General features: G+C 39.5%; 1 protein-coding gene across 1 annotated transcript in view; it reads right to left on the reverse strand.

Moving 5' to 3' along the window:
- Nucleotides 1-24,823, reverse strand: part of FLT1 (fms related receptor tyrosine kinase 1) — a 187,719-nt gene that overhangs the window by 85,083 nt on the left and 77,813 nt on the right. The window contains exons 11-13 of the mRNA XM_053563427.1: nucleotides 19,869-19,983; nucleotides 9,836-9,944; nucleotides 3,592-3,900 (exon numbers count right to left, since the gene is read on the reverse strand). Coding sequence (XP_053419402.1) covers nucleotides 3,592-3,900; nucleotides 9,836-9,944; nucleotides 19,869-19,983 — 533 coding nt within the window. The remainder of the gene's footprint in view (nucleotides 1-3,591; nucleotides 3,901-9,835; nucleotides 9,945-19,868; nucleotides 19,984-24,823) is intronic.

The raw sequence follows: 24,823 nt of genomic DNA on the forward strand, positions 1-24,823 counted from the left end.
ACAGAAGATGACACATCACAATGGCTTTGAGTCCATGTCCCTGCAGGATTCTGCCGAGTCCCAAAACCTTTCTCTTTTGATTCCTGCAGGGAAACTCTCAGGGTTAGCATTCGTTAAAGCAATTTAGAAACCCCAGGTTAGAAAATATATTATCATATAAATTTTATAACATGTTGAAGTAGTATAACATGGTAGGGTTACTATCTGTTAGGAGAAACAGATTCCTTAATAAATTTTGATTTTCATAACTTATCATTAGTCTTCTCCTTTTATAAAAAATGAAATCTGAAGGCAAAAAAGCATCAAAGGAAGTGCTCTGATTTATAAAAACTTTAGACATAGTGTGAAATGATAGTAATGAGCCTTTTGCCTCTTCCAACCATGTCTTTCCTACCTTATCTTGGCCCGCTAAGCAGAACCACTGCAGTATTTGTTTTTGCATTCTGTGCAATCTGTCAATCAGCTTTTCCCAATTGAAAATGCAATCATGTATAAAAATGTAAATGTATGATAACTTGTACATGCTTGCTCATTACAATTTTGACATTGTTACATAGTTAAAGACTTCCAACGTATCAGTGAAACATGACAAGATAATAAAGAATATGATCATATTACTATTTGTTATCTTTTACAATGGCAAGCCAACTTTGAAATAGCTCATTTAAAATCCAGTTCATTGAGTTATACTTGTAATAGTTTCCTCTAGCACATTTCTATTTCCCATGCATTAAATATGATAAAATAATCTATCGTTGTCTATAGATCTTATGAAAAGGAAGTCTGAATCTAGGGCCCACCCACCTAAATTATTTCCATAGCCACAAACTATAACATCATCAACATAGACAGGATTTGGACTTCTCTGACATGTGTTTTGGGAAACAATGCTTATATAGAAGAGAACATTTTATTTTAACATTAATATCATGAAGTACTCCCAAGGGCCCTATTTGTACTATACAAACTTCAGACAATAGAAGCGGCCAAAAGGCTGCAGAATAAATGCAGGGCTCTGAATTAAATGCAAGGTTCACATAAACATTGTGAAACATACAGTATTATAAATTTTTCTTTGTACTCATTTCTGGAAAATATTCTCCTGTGTTAAAAGGAGAGTCTCATTTTTAGCTAGTTTCTAAATGAGCCATTAACCCAGGAATCACATTTTATCAATTCTTACTTTATACATCATAATAATCTATTTTGGTATTTTAAATAAGAAAGGTACATTGAACCTGTATTTTAAAACCTTGATGTGGGTTACTTGGTGGAAACAGACAACAGCTTTCCAAAATTTAACAAATTTAACAAAGTGTAGCTAATCCCTTCAAACTGAGAAAATCAGAATTAACAGAGTATTTCTGCCGTTTATCAGTAGCCAAAGATAGCTTCTTACCAGGTTCTTTTACTTTTCAGGGTTATGGCCCCAAGGATCTGCCAGATACCATAAATACATAGTTTCTATTTTTCATTTGGAATGGGGACTGAGGAACCAGCCTCACATCCCCGTTCCATCTCTGTTTTCTAGGCTCTTTTTACTTTTTCTTGGTTATTCTCACCTCACTTCATACCTCAAGGAGTAACAACAAACAAAACCTAGCTAATAGTTTCTTTTTTAAGTAGAACTGGAGAAGGATTAATTACACACTGAGCAATTACTTGTTCTATGGAATTCTTAACGTTATCTCTTAGAAGTACTTAAATCATCTTCTGTAAATACTAACATCCTCCCTTCACAAAAATTTCGATTAGGGAAAGGAAATAGTAGGTTCAGCATGTCCAATTCACTTTTTTTTTTTTTTGGTTAAGTGATGTCTAAAGCATCGTATTTGCTTTTTTAAGCTAGCCAAAACTGAGGCCCCCACATTCTGTGGTACTAAGGCATTGTTTCCTGAGTGAACACACTAACTTATAATGAACAAAGAGCCCAGGTCAAGGAGCCATAGGTAAAATTTCAAAATACAATTGATTATTCTTTCCTTTGGGCTGACAACTTCCAGGTTACTAATTGTTTTCCAAGTATTAGGGGCTCCATAAAACTGGCATTCTGGGGAAATGCTATTGTTTACTCTTTCACACTTGACAAAAGCAATTCCCACGTGAAAGACAAGTTTAGCGTGGGACAGAGTCTGTTACCTAAAGGAGGAAACAGTCTGGTGAGTTCCCAAGCTTGAAAAGTTGTCATATGTCACCTCCTCTTGAACTGCCCAGCCACTGTGTTTCTCAGCCATGGCTATTTTGGTCATTATAGTTTTTCTCCCCACTATGGTTCATGTAAGTCACATATAATGATCAATCATAAATTAAAACAACAGAACAATGCATATTAAATTAGTGAAAAAGTCACTTTTCCCTCAAACGCAGACTTAGAACAAGAGATGACAGTCTCTCCTGATTTAAAAATGGCATGCATTTTAAAATGACTTCAAATTCTGCTTGTGTAAGTTTTGCCATTTATTAATCCCCATAAAAATCCTGTTAAATTTGCATATGGGAAAGAAGACTTTTTTAATGTACAAATTTTAAATTTCCATTTAGAAAAATGCATTAAACCTTTGGTTACAAAATTCTTTATTTCCTTGATTGATTGATTGTGGTACACCTTTGAATGCCAGCATTTTAACATGGTAAAGTTCTTTAAAAGAGTAACCAGGGGACAAGAATGCCTAATACTAAGGCGCGATCCACTTTCATTCAAGTGTTGTCAGTAACTGTTCAGTCCAGTCAGAGGCAGTGAGGAGGAGGACATCTTTTGCTGGACTAGTCTACATGGTGCTAAGTGCATAACTGCCTAGATCGCGGGAGAGGAGGGAAGTGGATTTGATTTGGGTGGACTCTCATAATTCACACTGTTATTAAGTTTTACTATTTCCCAATTACACCAACATCTTACACTCTTGGGACCCAGATTAGAACATCCAGTTTAAGATTAATATGCTTAATGTTAAAAAAAAAAAGCATTTTCAAATAAATAAGCATTATAACTTGCTATCCAGGTGCTATTTACAAATCAAGAGCAGATGAAATAGTACAAATTAAAAACCAGGCAGAAGTCCGACAGAGTCTCAAATTCAACTGTACTCATTCTGAGCTGGAAAATTAACTTATTCATGTCCATCTTTGGCAGAAACCAGTATTTGTTTAAATTATTCAGTTTGTGCAGCTTCAAAACTTAACAATAAAAATAGGTTGGCATCAAAGTGGAAGGAAAGGATCAGTCCCCAGTTCTTGTGTGTCAGGCAGGAGAAAACAGCAAGAGCAGAAACAGAGAAGGCAGGGCAGGGATCCTCCAAATCCAAATGCGCATGGGGGGCCAGAGAGCAGCTCCCTTGGCCCGAATGGGGAGCCCAGAGCTGGGGGCTGGGGGTTTCATTATGACTGCTATCATCTCCGAACTCATTTTGGGAGGAGCATCTCCTCTGAGCCTGAAAGTTAGCAACAGTGACAATAAATCAAGGTGATAGGAGACAACTGTTACTTTTTAATGAGTCCTTTAATGTTTTACATTACTGTGTGTGGTACAATCATTCCTTGTGCTTTTAAATTTGGAGATCCGAGAGAAAACAGCCTTTTTGTTGCAGTGCTCACCTCTAATTGTAACTTCTTTCTTCTGAAGGATTTCTTCCCCTGTGTATACATTCCTGGCTCTGCAGGCATAGGTGCCTGAATCTTCCAGGGAAACATTCTTGATGACAAGATTAAGAGTGATGGAGAACTCCTTAGTGATGGCCATTTTTTGCTTGCTGATACTGTGGTGCATTGTTCTGTTGTTAACTGTTCGCAGTAAAATCCAAGTGATGTCTCTGTATAAGAACTTGTTAACTGTGCAAGACAGTTTCAGGTCCTCTCCTTCTGTGGGCATTTTTTCCAGGTTAACATGAAACCCATTTGGCACGTCTACAAAATAAGATATTCAAAGATCTTAAGAATTATTCCTACACACATTCTTTCAGCATCAACATTTCAAAGGATGAATATTTATTGTATCTTTTAATTCGGGGGTAACTGATCAAACATGAAAGGTAGTAGTTCATTCTAAGTGAAATTAAAGTAGTTAAATTAGTTAAAGTAGTTTAAATTAGTTAAATTAGTTTAGTAGTTAAAGTAGTTAAATTAAAGTAGTTCATAGTAGTTCATTCTTAAGTGAAATTCAAATTATTTGCCTGGGGGAGATGCAAACCATTGTCCCATTATTAGGATGGTGCTTGCTCTTTATTTTCCCAAAAATGCTCCTTAAAGTAGAATGTTTTTTCCAACTTGGGATGCTAACTTTGCTTTCCATTCCTTTACCACATACAGTACTCCTACTGGTAAATGAATATTTGATGCGGCCAAAATAATGAAGTACCATGAGAACAATTTGTACTGAAAACCAAAGATATATTTATGGTCAAACTCATCCAAAATAGCTTGCGAACAACTAAGATGAGGAAGTCCTAGGTACGTGCCAATCAACACCACGTTAGTCCTAAACTTTCCTGTTGAAAGCAGTGCTTACTCACTACCCTCCGATCCCCCGGATTACTTGCCCTGGTCTTTGCTGGCACAGTTGGGCTAGAGAAGAAGCCACTGACTTGCTCAGGACCCCTTTAATGGTGATGGTTCTGCTCAGACATAAAGAAGCAAGGATTTCTTCTGAAAATGTAGATGGCTAATCTTTACAAAGTGGGTGTGATGAGGGATGGGGAGAGAATAATTTAAAAACTCGAATTTATTCTCTAAAACATCGTGAACATGTTCTGAAGGTGACTATGTTATCACAAGTCATTTTTTTCTAATGTCAATTCCCAGCTAACCTTCATCTCCAACTCTCTAAAGTCCCTCTAGCAATACCCCATGAGGCCTCCCCCTCAGGAGTCCTACCCAGAATCATCATTTAACTTTTGGGCTGAGAGTTCCCTAGTGTCATTTTGGACTGTTTCCCCAGAGAATTAAAAAAAAAAAAAAATCATTGGTTACTGGCCCTGAGCTGACCTGCTCTCACACTCCTCTGATTGCCTAATACGAGCAGTGTATCTGTATTTGAGCAAAGAATTTGGGCCAACATTTTACAAAGTGCTTTGAAGATGAAAAGCATTATGTTATGCTATTATTATTATTATCTTTTGCACACAAAGCTATAAAGAAACCTTTAAACCTTAAGGGGACAATAGTCCAAAATTAGATATCATATCAACTCTTTCCTAAATCTCACTTTGCTTGTTTTTCTGATTTTTCTGGGCTTTGGCTTTATTATAAAGTGTCACGTCTGAAGAAATGCCAAAGTATTCATTTGAAACCTGGGAACAGGGGTGCAACAGAAGCTGTCAATGGTTGAAGAGAGAGGATACCAGTGGAGGTTTTCCTCCTTTTAAAACGAAAATCTAAGAATGTGCCAGAAGATGAAGGAGCAGCTGATAGTCATTTTTAACATAACAATAAGATGTCAGAAATAGCCCCTCTAATTCAGCATCTTTTTATATTTGGGACATTTTCCAAGAACGAGGAGTAAAATGGCCATCAACTTTTACACAGATACTAGAGCAGAGGTATATTATGCACTGGTTGCAAACAATTCAGTTCTTAAAAGACCACAGACTTTCCATTTATGAGGTCTCATCCTGGTAGTTAGAACCTGAGTGAGCCCAAGTAACACCACTGAGATCATGTAGAGAGTTTCTATTTACTTTAGTGATTTGAAACTTCCTGTGGAAATAGCTCACAGGTTTCCTGATGGAAGATTTTGTTTATCTTTGCCAAGCACCACCAGGAATCTCAAAATAAAATGCATTTAGTGACATTGGGAAACCAGGGAGATAAGGCAGTGCTGTTCCTGTTTCAGCCTCAGTAATTGCTAACACACCCATAGTCATGCTGAGTGCCAGCAAAACAGCAAAAACACACAGAGAGGGAAAGAAAAGTACCAAATTCATTTTGAGGCTTGTTTCTTATATGGTTTCAAGGATGGTTATTTATATGGTTACTGGGAGGCGGTTACCGAGGCTAATTTGGTTTATGTTATCAGCTCGCCTCTTGGAAATGATTATTTCTCAGTACAACTTGTTTGATATTCTCTTGTGATCCACGGAAGATGATCAATAAAATGTCCTCAACTGTTTAATGAACCCAGAGGGATTTTCGCCTTCATTCATGTTGATTTTTTTTTTTTTATAGTCTGAGTACAAAAACAGACCTAAGAAAGAGTTGCCTTCTAACCCTCAAAATGAAAACAAGACATCTTCCCACACTTAAGTATCTGTTGCCGATTCAGCACAGTGATCATCCCCACCAAATAACAGTCATCCATCTCACACACAGCACATCCACCGGATCTTATGAGGAGCCGAGAAGAATCAACCCTTGGTCAACTTAGGGTTAGGTGAAAGAAGAGTAATTAATCTATTTATAAAGGTGTCTAGGAGTAAACATTTTGACTTGATTGAATCAGATATTCAATATCTGAATTCAGTTCATGAAAGAAAGAGACATAGAAAAGGGATCATTTGTCAGGTGGAAACAAAGAAGGCTTTACTCCCACTAAAGAATAGAAATGACATTCTCTAAAAAGAAAGTAGGTAATTACTAGGAAGATCTATTTGTTTCAAAGAGATGCTTATGTACATGTAAATGAGTGCCAACGTTTCAAGTTAACCAGTTTTCATCAATTTGGAAGGCAACTGTAAATGACTGTATGTTTAAGGAAGAGACAACATGATTGAAATGAGATTCAATAAAGATCCAAATACGGTTCTTTCGAGCATTCAGATTTTAGGCAGGTACCTTTGAAAGCATTGCCCCCATTGAGTCAAGTAGAAACACTGGACGTACAGACATTCATATTTTCAGAGAACAGATGTGTAAGGCACATCATTCCTAAAAGTATTTAGTCTCATCTCTTGTGAGAATAAATCTCATTAACAAAGATTTGAGGAAGAAGAACAAAATAATTAGTTAAAAATAAATAATAAATGTAAGCAAGTTAATCTAGTCTCACTAATCAAATGTAGAACTTTTCAGAAGTAGAAAAGAATTCAGAAAAAGTATATTCCAGGCAATGAGGGCTTGGTTGGTTCAGTTTTAAGATTAAAGCTCTTGAAATTTTAAAAGAAAACCATGGTAGCTTCAAGCAGCTATGTTTGGAGTGAATTATCATTGTTCTTTTCTATGGATAAGCCTAGAGTTCTACAACAAATTTCAAACCCTCAGTAATTATAAATTGAATAATGTAATGAGAGGTGGCAGGGAATTTCTGCCTGAATCCAACAGGCCATCGACTTAGTCAGCGGGGCCCTTTCAGCAATAATACCATGCATAGAATGCAGTGCAGCAGTGAAAACTTCAGTGGGACAGCCCAGCGGTCAGTGCTGTGATTAATGACAGGCCATCAGTTAACTTTTCCTGGGAACTCTGAACAATAAGGCCTCGAGCATGACACTCCCGTCCGCTCTTAGCACATCCTCTTCTAGCACGGCCCCCAGACCCAGGCAGGCAGGGTCCCCGGCCTGGGCCTCCAGATGGCTCTGTTCTGTTCAGATGGTTTCCTACAGTGTGAAGGGTCTGTGAGGCCAAGTGGACACGTCTCCAGAGCCTGTGTCACTCTACTCCTACATCTTGCTTGGGGGGTCCCTGAGATTCCAAAATTCACTACAAAAATGATCTGAAGCCTGCTTCCAGGTCGGCTCAGTCCGGCTTCCTGAGATCAGACTGCTTTGGTGTCTACACTTCTAGGTCCCTCCCGAAGTGGCCATGGGAAAGAATTTGTGAGGGGTATGGACAGAGTTTGGATGTGTGGGACAGGGGGGACCACACACGTGGGTGCTCGGCCCTTCATAGGTGTGTCAGAGTGAAGGGTGGCCAGAGGAGACGGGTGAGCCAGGCTTCTCCATTGCCAGGTGTGACTGCAGACTGCTGGGGAACTCTGAGTTTTCCCAGAGTTCTAAATTTATCCCAGCCTTTCAAGTCATCATGAAAGTATATTTGTCCATAGGAGGCGGAAATGTATATAAACAGCTTGTTTACTTGATTTAGAACTTGTCAGTAGTTAGATTTGTGGTTTGTGGGCCTCCACTGGCACTCTTGCCTTGGCTCTGAAAATGTTGGGGCAAGCTTTCATTACTTGTCCAGATTACACCCCTTTCCCCGCCAGCCCTACTCCCTCAAATCCTGCTTCCTTCCTTAGAACTGCATGTCCCATGAGCCATGTGTGCCTTCTCAGCACTTGAAACGTGGCTAGTGTGACCGAGAAACTGAAGTTTCTTCATTTATTTTATTTTATTTAAATTTAAAAACTGAAGCAATGGTGTTCTACTTTTTAAAACATTGAGTACATGTTGAAATTATTATATTTTAGATATATTGGGTTAAATACAATGAACTTTTCTTTTTAAAAATGTGGTTAAATTACATATGTGGCTTATATTACATCTCTGTCAAACATTGATGGCTTTAGAGAGTTGCTTCTGTGCATATTTTCATCCTGGGATATGTGTAATTCATCATTTCTTCTTTGTATTCTGGGTGTTAGAACTATCTTCCTAGAAAGACAAGGCTTCACTGAAGTCCCTTCCAGTGGTCAGTACAGAGGTGGACTGTACTGTGTAATAGTGCCCCTTACACTGTTACAGACTCAAATGTTCAGAACACAGCAGGAATTGCTCTGTCTTTTGTATTCTAAATCAGGCATACAGTGACTGTAGACTCAGATGAGAACTTGCTTCCAACCAAATATAAAGAACAATGCAAACTTTTTATTTAATTAGTCCAAATCATCTGAGATTTATTAGAGAACCAATCTGTGAAATCTCCGACTCCTCTAAATAAAGGCCTTTTCCTGCTTGGAAGGGACACAAGATGATTTCCCTTCTACTTTTCAAACATGAGAGGGAGACAAGACTGACCGAGAGGTTCTGCTGTTACGTCTTAACCTCTCCAAATCCCATTTCCTCATCTGGAAAATGTGGGCATTATATCTAGAGTTTAATGCCTAGAGTTTCTTCCAGCTCTGACATTATGTGAGAATCTACTCAAGGATATACCCCATGGCACAGCTTTTCTAGGGCTTAGCTAACTTGCCTGAGGCTCCTGTCATCTGACAACCTACATGTCTTCTAGAATTGGACCTGCCTATTTCTTTCTGGAGATCTCTTGGCAATTTCTGCAGCCTGCCCCGTGCAATGTGGTTTCCAGAGTTGGCAGATTGCCCCGGTTTCCTCATAAATTGGGGAGTGTGGAGCCAGGCAATTGTTTTTATACTTTAAGCTACTTACTTCCTTCCTGTACCCATGGAGTGCCATTTGTGTACCTTGGAGGTTTTAAGATTCACAGAGACCATCATATTTAAGGCTGAAATTTCTTAAATGCTATACAAAAAATAGTCCATTTATTTCTGTTAACAAAGCTCACTCTGAGATTTCTAGAGGGGAGCCTCATTCCCCAAAAAAGTCCATATTACCTAAATTGTGAGAAAATTAGCTTCTTAGTTTAACAAAATACCATGTCATCCTATGAATTATAATTGGCTTCTCCTATTATTATTGAACAACTGGTGGATGCCAGACCCTCTGCTAGGACTGAAGGGAGTTAAAAAATGAGCACACGAGATCCCAAATTCACAATCCAGTCTGGGAGAAAGGCATACACAAATAACTCCAAAAGAGAATTCAGGGAAATAACACTTTCAGAAGGGCAATGATGTAGAATTCTATTCCTGAGACCAAAGGATGAAAGTACTCACAGTTTGACAATTCTATGGAATGTTTTTTGTTTTTTAAATCACTCAAGCTATAAGTGTAAGAAAAGCAAACAAGATTGAAGGGAGACTGAGGTCACCCTGGGTATAGGATGTGTGGCTTACCTGTGATATAAAAGCTTATGTTTCTTCCCACAGTCCCTACTTTATTGGAAGCCATGCAACTGTAGATTCCAGAAATTCTGGAGTCAGCCACAACCAAGGTGCTAGCCGTCTGCAAAAGAAAAGGAAGCTTTAGCTAAGCAATAAGTCAAAGACGGATTTGAACATCCCTAAGCTACTTCGGAGGGTTGAAATGATTCAGCTATTCCATTCATTCAGCATGGACAGTATTGCATGGGTGGTGGTTACCAGAAAGCTCTCCACTTGCTGAGCCCCAGCAAGAATGGAAAAATAACAGGAAAGCAGGTCCTCAGGAGACCGGAGCCTATGACATCCGACTCATATGAGGGTTTCAGTCTTATTTATCTCGTGCTGCTGGTGTAACAATTATAGACCTGAAGCTGAGATGTGGGACTGCACGTCCTGCCCTACGTGGTGGTCAGTTTCACGTCAATGAGAGGAACAGGTGAGGCTGAGCCCTTCCCTTTTGTTTGGGTGACCTGAGAGCATGGACGCCAGTTGGTAAGAGGAGGTCTTCTCTGCTGTTTGGTTCCTTAACAGGCATGTTAAGTGAGTGAGGACAGAAGAGAAAGTTTGGGTGAACCATTTTTTTAATGAGTTCAAATAATGTGGCATGTAGCCTTCAATGGTCCTGAAGGAGACCATGTGTGTGTTTGTAGATTACTTAATTTTCCAATTCTGTCAATTCCTAATCAGAAGATGAAGACGTAAGTTATGAATTAACACAATAGTGTTTCACTAGATTTTAGTGCTGCTATTTGACAACTTAGTGCCAAAGAAACTAGTAGTCCAGTTTGCATGAGCTTGAAAGCACTTTTCAAACTGTGATGTCTGAAAAGTAGTTAAATAAAGTAATGAAACAAAAAAGTAGGCAGCTAAAAGATTTGCATCATCATCTTTTTTTTTTTCTTTGAGACAGCGTTTCACTCTGTCACCCTAGGTAGAGTACTAAGGTGTCACACCTCACAGCAACCTCAAACTCCTAGGCTCAAGCAGTCCTCAGTCTCCTAAGTAGCTGGGATTACAAACACTGCCACCAAACCTGACTGGTTTTTTTTATTTTTAGTAGACAGGGGGTCTTGCTGTGGTGGTCTGAACTCCTGAGCTCAAGCACTCTACCACTCTGCCTTCAAGAATGCTATGAGTGCCTGGTCCATGTTTGAACACACCACCTCTGGTATATGCGGCCGGCATCTTACTTCTTTGAGCCACAGGCGCCGGCCCCCATTGTCTTCTTTTAAAGAAAAAAATTAGCAATATGAAACAAACTGTTGAGTGTTCTTTTTTCTTTTGTTTTTTTTGAGACAAAAACTGTCTCTGTTGCTTCGCCTACAGTGCAGTGGCATCATCATAGCTCCCTGCAACTTCAGACTTCTGGGCTCAAGTGATCCTCTTGCCTCGGCCTCCCCAAGTGCTAAGTATGAAGCATTCTTAAACTTAACCCGATCTTGCATAAAATGTAATGCATACTCTACATGAAAAAAATGAAGCTAGTTTTTCATACCTAAAATTACAAAAAATAAAGTTGATCCAGTTGCTTGTAAATCTTTACAGCATGTTATCTAGGGCATGAATAAGTAGTTATGGGCTTTGAAATTGTAGAGGCTATGTTTATGCTTCCAGACTAATGGGGTGTCCTAGCTGAACTATAATGCTCAGGTGGCTTATAGGCTAAAATAGTGTATTGGCTGAAATGTGTCAGCGAATTTCCAAGATGGTGGACTCTACAAATAGTACGGCCATTAAGAAGAATCTTAACATTTTCTGAGTTTCTGAGTAACATTGTGTTAGGCACTTTACTTGTGTTCTCTTATCTCATATAGTTTTAGTCAGTAAATTCACTGCTCTAAATTCTCAGGAATTTTCACAGTGTATTGTGAGTATTACACAATGCTTTGTCTTGTTTGTTGGAAGGCTGTGCTTAATGACATCCCACATATTCTCTATGGAATTATCGATAATGGAAGTATCTGCAATATTTGGCATTTTTCATTCGATTTAGCAGAAATTTACTGAGTGATTATCAAGGCATTACCCAGATGTTGTAAGGGAGAAAGAGATGAATATGACACAATCCCCACACTAAATCACCTTTACAGTGATAGAGAATTCCCCTACTTGCAAATCAAATATAAATTATTCTCCCTTTGCTAGGTAACACTTATATGAAGGCAAATAACCCATGAGGAAGACTATGAAAAGAGAGCTCAGGTATCTCTTTCCTTATTTTGGTTATTAATCTTTATAAGAGGTGAGAAATAAAATTCTGGATGGCCATTTCCTTTTAATTATTGCACCCACCATGTAAGAGTCATGAAAGAAAATGGAAATAGAAGAGAAGCTATTAAGTGGCAACATAAAGGACTATTAGCTGGTGGCAGCTGGAAGGGCAGAAGATTTGAAATGAGACTGACTCCCTGATGTTGTCTTAGGAAGCTTGGGCTCAGGTGCTTCAGAGCAGTTTGCAACAGGTCATAAATAAGGGGCTCACATGAAGCCTTCCCACGCTTGCTCAAGCATTGTTTTTTTCTCTCTCTCTCTCTCTCTTCCTTCCTTCCTTATTTTCTTTCTCTCTTCTTTTTTCTTTCTCTCTCTCTCTCTGTCCCTCCCTCCCTCCCCTTATTTCTTTCCTCTTTCATGAGACAAAGTCTCATCCTGGCACCCTGGGTAGAGTGCAATGGCATCATAGCTGACAGCAACCTCAAACTCTTGGACTCAAGCAATGCTCCTACCTCAGCCTCCCAAGTAGCTGTACTAACTCCTACAGAAGTTCGGAGTGCACGGGTATGCCCAACCAGTTTTTCTGTTTTTAGTAGAGACAGGGTCTGGCTTTTGCTCAGGCTGGTCTTGAACTCCTGAGCTCAAGTGATCTACCTGCCTCAGCCTCCCAGAGTGCTAGGATTACAGGTGTGAACCATCTCGACTGGCCTAGCGCCGTTTATCTTAAGAAGTTACTTCTCGGGCGCCACCGTGGCTCAGTCGGTAGGGCGCCGGCCCCATATACCGAGGGTGGCGTGTTCAAACCCGGCCCCGGCTGAACTGCAAAAACCAAAAAATAGCTGGGCGTTGTGGCGGGCGCCTGTAGTCCCAGCTACTCGGGAGGCTGAGGCAAGAGAATCGCTTCAGCCCAGGAGTTGGAGGTTGCTGTGAGCTGTATGATGCCACGGCACTCTACCAAGGGCGATAAAGTGAGACTCTGTCTCTACAAAAAAAAAAAAAAAAGGAGTTACTTCTCCAGTATTATCCTAACGGGCCTAAGTAGAAACACAAATAGATTCTCAGATTTAGTAAGTGCCAACCTATTGTTGGCTTGAGAATATTTGAAATTATAGGCAGCAATTACCTGCATCTCTAAGTCATGTTTGGATTTTTATGAAAATGATTTAGATTTCACTGAATTCATAGCAACTGAAAACAAGAACTGAGTTTCATGACAAGGGAAAGTCAATTCAGATGTACATATTTGCCATAGTTAGGACCCAGGTGGGTAATTTGGGAATGGCTGTAGCCATTTTTCAGGTCTCTCACAAATAGTAAGATAAGGCAAAATTTTTGTACAATTAGACAATAAAATTTAGGTACCCAGGAGTGAAGTGTATGCAGGCTACATGATAAATGATGGTGACAGAAAGGACTTGGACTCTTTCTTCTGTTGCCTGCATGAAACACACACATTACCCACTGAGACCTTTAGAGAGTCAGTTCTTCATTATATTACCCACAGTCAAGCCTGCCCCAGAACTCACCTCTTCAAAACTTCTATTAAAATAGAAGTAGAAAATGATGCTGATGGGAATTTATATTATGTCTTTGTTTCTGGGTACCTTTGCTACGTACCAGCATGATCTCATTTAATCCTGCATATAATAACCCTGTGAGAAGTGTGTATTACCCTATCTTGCAGAGAATGAAACTAAGGTTTATAGAGGTTAAATGATTCACCCAAAGACACACAGCAGCACAGATCGGCCTAGGCAGAACTTAGGCTGGGTGTGTGTGACTGCTCTTAATAACAGTTGGAGCCAAATTGCTTGTCATCATAAAACTCTTTAAATTGAGTATTACAGGTCTATTGGTAAAGTTTTGCCTACTCTTTGAATTGTTTTTTTTCCTTGAGAATGCCTCCTTTCATCAACAGAGATGGGTCACACAAGCTAAATGCCTTATGTACAGAAATGCTAGTTTCCTTTTTATTATTATTATTATTATTATTTTTTTATTGTTGGGGATTCATTGAGGGTACAATAAGCCAGGTTACACTGATTGCAATTGTTAGGCAATGTCCCTCTTGCAATCATGTCTTGCCCCCATAAAGTGCGACACACACCAAAGCCCCAGCTAGTTTCCTTTTTTGACAGTGCTTTTTTTTTTTTTTTTGTGGTTTTTTGGCCAGGGCTGGGTTTGAACCTGCCACCTCCGGCATATGGGACCAGCGCCCCACTCCTTGAGCCACAGGTGCCGCCCTTTGACAGTGTTTTACATAAGCTGCAAGTTGTTTTTCAACTGGTAAATGTTACGTAGTTCAAAAATGCCAGTGAGTGAAAAGTTTATAATCAAAGAAGAAATTTTTTTTTTAAAGTAGAGCTTATATCCTGTGATCAACATTATTAAAAATGATCTCATTTCTAGAGTACTTTTCTTCTTCAGAGGATTTATTTTTAAATAAGAAATTATAATTTATTTTCACAAAAACTAAAAGATATTTGATGATTAAACTTTAATCATTATAGGGTCAGAGAAAGCTCAAGTGTGAGTTGTAAGTTAGTGTATTTGGCTGGACTAGGAAATAACTTCTTCTAGGGCAGTAAGTTTCAGTGTGTTCATCTTCTGAGTTAAAGGGACAACTCTGTTCCCCAGTTCTCATAACCAAATACTATGGTTTTAAGGAGAAAAATTAAAAATATCAATAACAACTGGAGTACCATATATCCACTGAATTTTTAAAAGAGAAAGTGCCAAGAATTACAGTTGTAATGTATGATTGAAATTATAATCATTTATTTAATAAGGCATACCAAAAGAAATTCTCAAGGATAAGTGCTTGTATTAGTTCCATAATTACTTTTCATTTTTCACAATTGAAAACAAATTAGAGAGAACTGAGGATGAGGAAAAAAAACAAATGTGCCAAAATAAAATCAGAAGAGGTAACAATTCATTCACATCTACTTGAAGTTCACAGGGCCTGGTTATATAAGACAAGCACATCAATGGAGGGGTTGGATTGCCTGAGCAAGAGTCTGAGTTCGAGACCAGCTTGAGTAAGAGCAAGAGCTGTCTATAAAAAATAGCCAGACATTACGGGAGGCACTGTTGCCCCAGCTGGTAGGGAGCCTGAGGCAAGGGAATGGCTTTGAGCCCACGAGTTTGAGGTTGCTGCGAGCTGTGACACCACTGCACTTAACTGAGGATGACAAAGTGAGAGTCTGTCTCAAAAAAAAAAAAAAATTCAATTCTGTTGTTAGTTTAATTGTTTGGGATAAGCAGTCTTTCAGTGAAGTTTCTAGTCCAGAGTAATTCTACACACTTTCTTAAAGGTCTGATTAGTTTTTTACTCCCCTTTACTACTTTTACTTTTGGGGTGCTTCCACTTTGGGGATGCTTTCACTTGGCCTACCCAGACCTTGCAGATTTAGATATGAGAAACAGATTCTTCGAGTCCAATCTCTGAGCACCTTTCATGACCCAGGAATGCTCACAAAACTATCATTAAATACTGTAAGTTTGGGCATGATGCCTGTAGCTCAAGCAGCTAGGGCGCCAGCCACATACAACAGAGCTGGCAGGTTTGAATCCAGCCTGGCCTGCCGAACAACAATTACAACTACAACCAAAAAATAGCTGGGCGTGGTGGTGAACGCCTGTAGTCCCAGCTACTTGGAAGGCTGAGGCAAGAGAATTGCTTAAGCCCGGGAGTTGGAGGTTGTTGTGAGCTGTGACGCCATGGCTCACAAGACGCCCTGTTACCCAGGGCAACAGCTTGAGACTCTGGCTCAAAAAAAAAAAAATTAATAAAGTAAAAATAAAAATATATAATAAATAAATACTGTAAGTTTGGAGTTTCTTCATACTCCCTTCCTTCCTTTTTGCTCCCTTCCTTCCTCATTACTATCATGTCGTTTGGGAGTAGAATGGGATGATGACAAGTCATTCAACTTAATTTCCAGCACTAGTTTTTCAAAAATCTATTATGTGGAACAATGATTTTAATCTTGGAATGTTTCTAATATAACTTCCTTTTAAGTGTTTCAGGGAGAAATAAAAGTACATGTGTAAATGGGAAAACAGAATGTGAGAATCAGAAAAAGTTGTAGGGTGGAGGGGGACTGACACACAAGCTGTAATTCTGTGATGAGTATTATTGCTTTCATCATGGGTTTGTCTCATGCAGTACCCACTCTTCTCAATGTGCAGTCAAAATGAGGTCAATGGAAACGTTACTAAAACGTTAAAATTGTCACCATTCTCCAGCCCTACAGGGCTAATGCCGTGACACGTATTTCCTGTATGTTTTCTCTAACACAGGGCTCCTTCTACTTCCTACTTCACATCTACAAACCCAACAGTCTGGCAGCCCCATTCGAACAATATGAAAACCCTACATGTGTTATTAGCAACTCCAGTTGATGACTCACTTTTCACAAATCTGGGCCAAAACTTACCAGTAAGGAAATTGAATTTTATTGTCCTCCATACTCTTCCTTGAGTTAAACAAAAAAATAAAACAAAACAAAATTTTAAAAACTCCAGCTGGTGCTCCAGCATGTGAGTGCTGCCCTGCCGATCTGGAGAGTAGCGTCACTGGACAGGCTAAGGATGTGGCAGTGGAGAAAGGGATCACCCCAGTCTAAATCCGGACTTTCACTTACTTTCTAAAAGTATATTGAACATAAGAACAGTTTTTTGTTGTTGTTTGTTTGTTTTTTGGGACAGAATCTCACTCTGTTGCCCTGGTGTCATAGTTCACAACAACCTCAAACTTCTGGGCTCAAGTGATCCTCCTGCCTCAGCCTCCTGAGTAGCTGGGACTATAGGCACCTGCACAATGCCTGGCTGGTTTTTCTATTTTTAGTAGAGATGGGGTCTCACTCTTGCTCAGGCTGGTCTCAAACTCCTGAGCTCAAGCAATCCACCTGCCTTAGCCTCCCAGAGTGCGGCATATAATTCTAAAATAGCAAAACATCCATTTATCACCATTATACGAAAGTAACATTTTTCCACATATACAAAAAGATATATTAGTGAATGCTGAAAGTGAAATTAGTAAATTCTTCTAAATTCAGAACATGAAATCCACAATTTACTTTAAGTCTAACTATAATTATAGCTGTTAGTAGGCCATCCACCCAATATAACTTTGTTTAGCAAGAATATTAAGAGTTGTTTTAGTGCAAACAATTATTTAAAGAAGGCTTCATTGCATAGGATCACAGCCAGGTTAGGGAAAGTGACATTTGTATAGGTTTTCTTGTGTTTTCCTTTTTTGTTTGTTTTTTTTTTTTTCATTTCATCTTTGTAACAATAAGCTAGGTAGGGCAAATATCATTAGCTCTGTTTTTTGTTTTGTTTTATTTTGTGAGGAGAAAACTCAGGTTGAGAGAGGTACACTAATTTGCACGTGGTTGTACCACTAGTTAGAAAGTTCCAGAACTTGACCCTGGGGATCCTGCTGGCAAGGGGGCGCGAATACCAGCTGTGTACAAAGGTCTAGGTTTAAAGTCTTCTGCATGACTCTAAAATTACAAGACAACAAATGTGTTTCAAGCTGGCATGGAGAAAATCCGGTAAGTTCCTTTATCCTCAGCCCTTCACTCTCCTCCATCTGTTTGTGACAGATACGACACAGAGAGTCAGACAGCTACTTCACAGTTCAGGCTAGTCACAAACCTCGCCCAGCTTTCTCATTTTCCATTTTATTTCCTACTGTATATTTCTGTAGACAGAATGCCAAAATAGAACTAGAAGTTACTGCTGAAATTATTCTCATAAATTCTTGTTTGAAGACCCAGCGGTGAACAGTACCTCCGCCAGACAGAGTCAGGAAAAGGCAAAAAGAATTGACGCACCAACGGCATCTTGAAACTTTTCTAGCACTTCTGACAACTAACTAGCTGTCTACTGATAATAAACTGAGGCAATTTCCTTTTTAGAAATATGTACTCAATTTTGATATGAGGACAATTAATCACAATTAAGGTTATGGGGGGGAGGAAAAGCAGAGAGAGGGAAGAAGGGAGGGGGTGGGGTCTTGGTGTGTGCCACACCTTCTGGGGGCAAGACATGATTGCAAGAGGGACTTTACCTAACCAATGCAATCAGTGTAACCTGGCTTATTATACCCTCAATGAATCCCCAACAATAACAAAAGAAAAATATGTAGTGCCACCCACTTTAAACTTTCAAGTTCATAGACTGTCCTCTTTTCTAAATATTTCATTAAACTGCTGTCTCATCAACAGCTATACAGGATGAGATGTTTAAAGCTACTGCTCATGTGTGTTAGACAAGTGACTGTTGATGTTACCATATAAGCCATATTAGCTAATTTCTGTATTGGCTTAGTTGGCTTGGTTGATTAGGCTTGAATAGGAAGGAAGACTTTGGTTTGAGTTTCTCATTTACATTTTTAAGCTATGTGACTTTTGATTTAATCATCTTACCACCTCAGTTTTCTTATCTTTAAAATGGAGATAACCATTCTGGCCTGACAAGGAATGAGGCTGACATTAGTATATGTCAAAAAATTTTTACATAATGAAAAAGACAGATGGTATTTGCTGTTATTGTTGAACCCTACATGAAGGATGATGACATCTACCTTGTCATCTTCAAAATGCAAAGACTGCAGCTGAATAAATAGATAATATAAGCATAACCACACTCCAAGCAAACATGGGCACTGATTTGATAGTCTCTACTCCAAATCAAGATATGCATGTGTAAATAGAAATTTCAGCAAAGGGTAATTTGGTATCTTTTTCTTTTTTTTGGCTGGGGCTGGGTTTGAACCTGCCACCTTCAGCATATGGGGCCGGCGCCCTACTCCTTTGAGCCACAGGCGCCTCCTGGTATTTTTTTTCTTTTTTAAAGAATCACTCTCCCTGTGCTGGACAACAGCACATTTTCAAGTGTATGTTTTACTAATTCTACAGGAAAAAGTCTCTAGGTCTAAGACACACTGGGACGTATGGGATTCACAGGCTTGTTAGCTACTGTCAAGGCTCAGTGGGGGTTAGAGGCATAGAAATTAATGGTACACTGATTAGGTCAGGAATCTTGATAGAGTGTATGTATTTACATATCCCAACTTAAGTTTTGCCCTTGTGAAGAAACACTGAAGGAAAAACATGCTATCTTGTGAAATGGAACCATTCAATTTTAGCCTTAAGTCTTGTTTGAGCTTTCCTTACTGAGATCTCACTTAATGCACGAAGTCAGACAATTAAGTTCACGAACTTGTTCTAGAAAAAGTGCTACACACCTCTTTGCTGAACATCACTAAGGTCACCTTCAAAGTATTCCCTTTGGCCAACTGGTGACTATAGCGATATTTAGCAATGAGGTATGCAGTACTTTTCTTAGAAAAAGTTCATGAACTTAATTGTCATACCTCGTATATCAGTGATTCTGTCTTGGTTACTTGCTAGAATCACCTGGGAAGATTTTATGAGCCTGGGGCTCCAACCCAGAGATTTAGATGCAATAATACTTGGTAGAGTATTCTAATATGCAGCCAGGATTGAGAAGCCCCGAGGTAGACCAAGAGGACAGCTCCACCTCTTCCATTAGGAACAAGTGCTCATGAGCTTAGCACTGGAGCTTGGTTGGAGAATACAGCAGCTTGAGTAGTGTCAGGGTATATCTCTATGAAGACATAACTCAGATATTGCCTTTCTTCTCTCTGAATTTTTGTTTGAAAATGTGAATTAATTCTGGTTCCAATAAACCTGGAATTGGGAGCTGAGAGTGTATTTTTAGAATAAATATCCCAGCACTCATTTTTTACAAACAATACCTTATTCTTTCCTTCTATTATTGCCATGCGCTGAGTGATGCTCTCAATTCTGTTTCCTATGTTGCTGCCAGGACCCAGGATAAAGGGCTCTTCATTGTTGGAACAAAAGTCATACCTACAAAAAACAAGAAAAGTCAACAAGGGTGACAGGTGAAATAAAAACCATCGTGGATAAGTCCCCAGATAACAAAGTCAGAAAGTTCATGTGAATCTTCTTTGCCTTAGTTTCCCCCCCATATTCATGGATAAAATGCATAAATTAGAAAGTTAAATATCTAGATTTTAATTAGTTTCTAGTAAAGTAACAGGCAAACACAGGAAAATAAATGAAATTATGTTAATGAATGGAAACCTTCAGGAAATGACATCATTTCACATTTATAGAAGGCTAGGTTTTAATCAGAATACTCAATTGCACTGCTAATTTTTCCCAGGGCTAATTAAGTCCATGTGGAAACAAACAGCATGAAGCAGTTATTAAAATTCAGCCTATTTCTGTTTACATTTTGGGATATCATGGCAAACTCTTTAACATGTCGGGCCTTGCGTGTTTACTTATAAAACAGGCATTTTGCTGTTGTTTATCTCCATAAAATCACACTCTCCTTCTTTTCATTTGAAACACTGAATCATTTTGCATTCCTACCTTCTGGACTAGAAATTTGGGTGAGCAGAAAGCTTGTTAGTCTCTAATTTGTATACGGAATCTCAGAAGATTCTGGAGATTTTCGAAGCAAGAGGAATTTTAAAGCTTAACTTCTAGAAAGAATGAGTGGTTGACGTCAAGTAGGCAAGAGCGGAATGACTTACGGGAGAAGAGAGCGACAGGAAAAAGTAAGTGTGAAAGAAAGGTAAAATAAAAGGGACTGTGGTCCGAAGATGTTCTGGTGTTATTTCTTTCTGGTCCTTGAGCCAAGAAAAGAAGTCCAGAACGTTAAACTTTCAAGTCTGCTGGGTTAGGCTCTTCGCCATGCCCTGTAATGGCCGACTGCAGGGCACCCACCCACTTTGAGTGTTGACTTAATGCCACTGGGCCAAAAGCTACAGAAGGACATCGCTAAGCAAGGGACTAGCATGTCATTGGCAGTCCATAAACATTTGTACATATCAGGCACCAGGTATCTGATATGTTGTTTCTACTAAGAGTTTTCATTTAAGTGTTTTAGTTGTCATTGTTGTTGTTTTTTTAGACAGAGTCTCACTCTGCTGCCCTAAGTAGAGTGCCGTGGGATCAGCACAGCTCACAGCAAACTCAAACTCAAGCAATCCTCCTGTCTCAGCTTCCCAAATAGGTGGAATTACAGGCACCTGCTACAACACCCAGCTAGTTTTTTTCTATTTTTAATAGAGGCAGAGTCTGACTTTTGCTCAGGGTGGTCTTGAACTCCTGAGCTCAAGCAAGCCACCTGCCTTGGCCTCCCAGAGTGCTAGGATTACAGGCGTGAGCCACCACGCCTGATTGTTATTTTCAAACATACTGACAAGTAGAGCGTGCGGTGGATAAATCCCCATATACCCATTACGCAGATTTCACAATTATCAAGATTTTGCCACATCTACTTCGTCTATCCCTCATTTTTTCTTACTTTTTTCTTTTGTGAAGTATTTTAAAACAATTTGCAGACATACTTAAATATTTCTTAAAACTATGCACATTTTCTAATATAACCACAGTGTGCTTCTTTTATACCTAACAGAATTAGTAATAATTCCATGGTGGTATTTCTACCCAGATTCTACCCATATGTCAGATTACCTCAAATGTTTTTTAAAGTATCTGTTTTTACAGTTAGGTTGGTTGTAAGATTTTTTTAAATAAAAGAATCAATAAAAGGTGACTTTTAAGACATGAACATTTTATCCCTTACTGATTAGTAGAAATAACTGAACCAAAGAACAAATTATACACTTTCTTCTTTATAAGAAATATATATATTTTTTGAGACAGAGTCTCAAGCTGTCACCCTGGGTAGAGTACCGTGGCATCACAGCGCACAGCAACCTCCAACTCCTGGGCTCAAGTGATTCTCCTGCCTCCGCCTCCCAAGTAGCTGGGACTACAGTCGCCCACCACAATGCCCGGCTATTTTTTGGTTGCAGCTGTCATTGTTGTTTGGCGGGCCAAGGCTAGATTCAAACCTGCCAGCTCAGGTGTATGTGGCTGGCGTCCTAGCCGCTTGAGCCACAGGCTCTGAGCCTATAGGAAATATTTTAACAATGAAGTTTTAAAATCATTATATAGAAGTCATTTTGCATAATTTTTCATTGTCAGTATTCTCCATTTTCTAGATAATAACGTACGTACCTTAAACTTCTATTTGACTTTCTTTCACACACTAAGTATAGGTATGAATATAGGTAATACATACGTGTACACATGAGTGTGCCTAGATTAGGCATGTGTTTGGCTACTTGGGATTGGAACATCAAATAGCTAAAGTCCTCAACGTGAAAAGATAAGAGAAGCCTTAGTCAAAGATCTTAATTTCATATACTTGGCCTTCAGGAAATGGGAAGAAATACATTAGAGCAATCCAAGTTGAGGTGTTTCCCGAGGGAAATCTGGGCTGCTGAGTTCACTTGGGGCTGTTGACCTCGACACCCCCATGAACCCCAGTGCCCCACTCCCCACCCATGACTCTAAGGGCGGTTACTAACTGCGTGAGCCCCAGCATGGAAACTATAGGCCAGACGTACTGCCAGGTCCTCCAAATGAACAGGACAGATTCTGTGGCTATTTTCTAATTTGGGGGCTGTTATTTTTCCCTCTTTGTAATTGGAACCATAAAAATAGAATGTCATTTAGGAGCTTTACTATAACAGCACTTGAAATAAGATATGGGGGGAGGGGAATGTGCCTAAGCCTTAAGAATACATCAAGCTCTTAAGGAAGTAGATTGTGCCATGTTTGAAGATGCAAAGATAATGACTGTGCTGGGAACCGTCTTGAGGGGGGAGGAAGCCGAACAACAAGAGGAAAGCAGCGTTCGCTCCTGATTTCGCACAGGAAGTCCACAACACCTCCTGCCCAGGCGAGATAAGAAAGCTCCCATGCACTATTCTGGACAAGGCCACTGTTATCAGCTTTAGCTCGGTGCTGTCCTCTCTCTGCTCCAAGCCTCTGTCCCCTTCCTAATGAGCTTTAGGACCCCTGCGTCCATTTGCATACAGCACGCCAAGTACAATAGCATGGAGGTATTTATAACCAGTGAAAGGAGAAACAAAATTCTGGGGTATAAAACTCTGTCGATTGCTCTGGAGTTGAAATGACTTAGTTTCTGACTAGAGACTGATATAAATAAATTGAAAGAAAGCAGCCAATTGTGTTTCCAACATAAGGAGAGTGCCATGCCACTCTCTCTAACTCCGAGTGGGAGCCATCTGTGGAGCTGTCCCATCTGGTGGAAGTTACTGGTCATCTCCTCTCGACATGATGGGAAACTGCCACGCTCCACGTGTGTGGATGGCACTACTGACCTACAGGCTTTGGGATGGTTTTCTTGTAGTGATAACGATTTGCACTGTTCTGGCCACACTCATAATCAGTTGGCTCCTCCGTGGCCAAAGACAGATGAAGGCAATATGAGGCCACAGACCAACACGACCCAACCTGGGGGTCAGATCTACAACTGTGGCGATACTGACTGCTGACTGAGCTGGCATTCAGTCCTGGCTCATTTCAGAATCTGTGCATTAAACTCTTACATTATATGTAATCTAATATCCATGTACCACCATCGTACGACAAGAAATTATTATACCTGGGTTACTCCTGGGGTCTTTCTATCTAAGAAGAAAAGGCTTCTTAAAATTCACTACACAAACACCATTGCTACATTGGAAATTTAATATCTTTTTAAAACTTTTCATATGACACGTCAGCTTCTTTCCAAAATTTGGTAAACATCTCTTACATAATCAATATATATCAAACACCCAATCTACAATTACAGTTGACATCTTAGCTCACTGGGTCACCCTGTAATTCCTGAACTCGGCTTGGTTTCCATTTACCCCCACAAGTCCAACACTCAAGAAACACATGTGTTGTGCACTCACAGGTGCCCTTTTGTTTCACATGTGCTTTTTCTTAATTACTATTTTTTTTTAATAATTCTGATTTTGAGATCTTCTTCATTCCTCCTGTTTTCCTTTCCCCTCCTCCCATCTAAACGTTAGAGCCAGTACGTTCTTTTCTTTAGAGGATAGAATATCAGAAGGAATCAGAGGAAAGAGTCCAGCTGAGTGAGCTTTAGCCATGTATTTGAGTTTTCTCTGAAGTGGCTCTCTCATGTGAGAAAATGATAGATTCTCTGGAGAATTAGGTGGGATGGTTCAACCCTTCATTTAGCCTTTCTAGAAATTGCCCATCTGTTTAATGCCTGTTCCCGTAGTTATCCAGTATAAAAATCTCATTTCATGAATGATTTCCTGCAAGTTTAATAACCATTCCAATTCTACAAGGTCTACTCTACAACCTGAGTCTACACATGAAGAATTTTTATTTTATATTTTTCTGTAGTATGCCCTTTTGCTCTATGGTAAATGTTATTAAACTGATTTTTCTTTCAGAATCTATTCCTAATGTTTGGCTTTTAGAAACTTGTTCTTACTGAGCTACTAAGGCTTGGACTAGAAGAGATGCACATTTTGCCTCAACTAATCATAGTCACCCAGTGAAGCAGATACTATGATTCCCATGTCACAAATCCTTTTCCCAACAAGGAGACTGAGACTCAGGAAGATCAAACGACTCGCTTACCTGACTTGCTCAGGTTCACAGGGAAAGGACTAGAGCTGGAATTAGAATCCAGACCTTCCTACTCTTTCCTAGCTCATCTGGACCAGGGCTTGGTCCATCACAAGGAGTGACTTCTATTCCCAAAGAACCTCCCTAATCTTTGCTACCTTGGTGAAGGGGGAAACTTGGCTCAGAGTTAGAGGAAAAATCTGAG

The sequence above is a fragment of the Nycticebus coucang genome, chromosome 15 (genome assembly GCF_027406575.1).
Source record: "Nycticebus coucang isolate mNycCou1 chromosome 15, mNycCou1.pri, whole genome shotgun sequence".
Taxonomy (NCBI): Eukaryota; Metazoa; Chordata; class Mammalia; order Primates; family Lorisidae; genus Nycticebus; species Nycticebus coucang.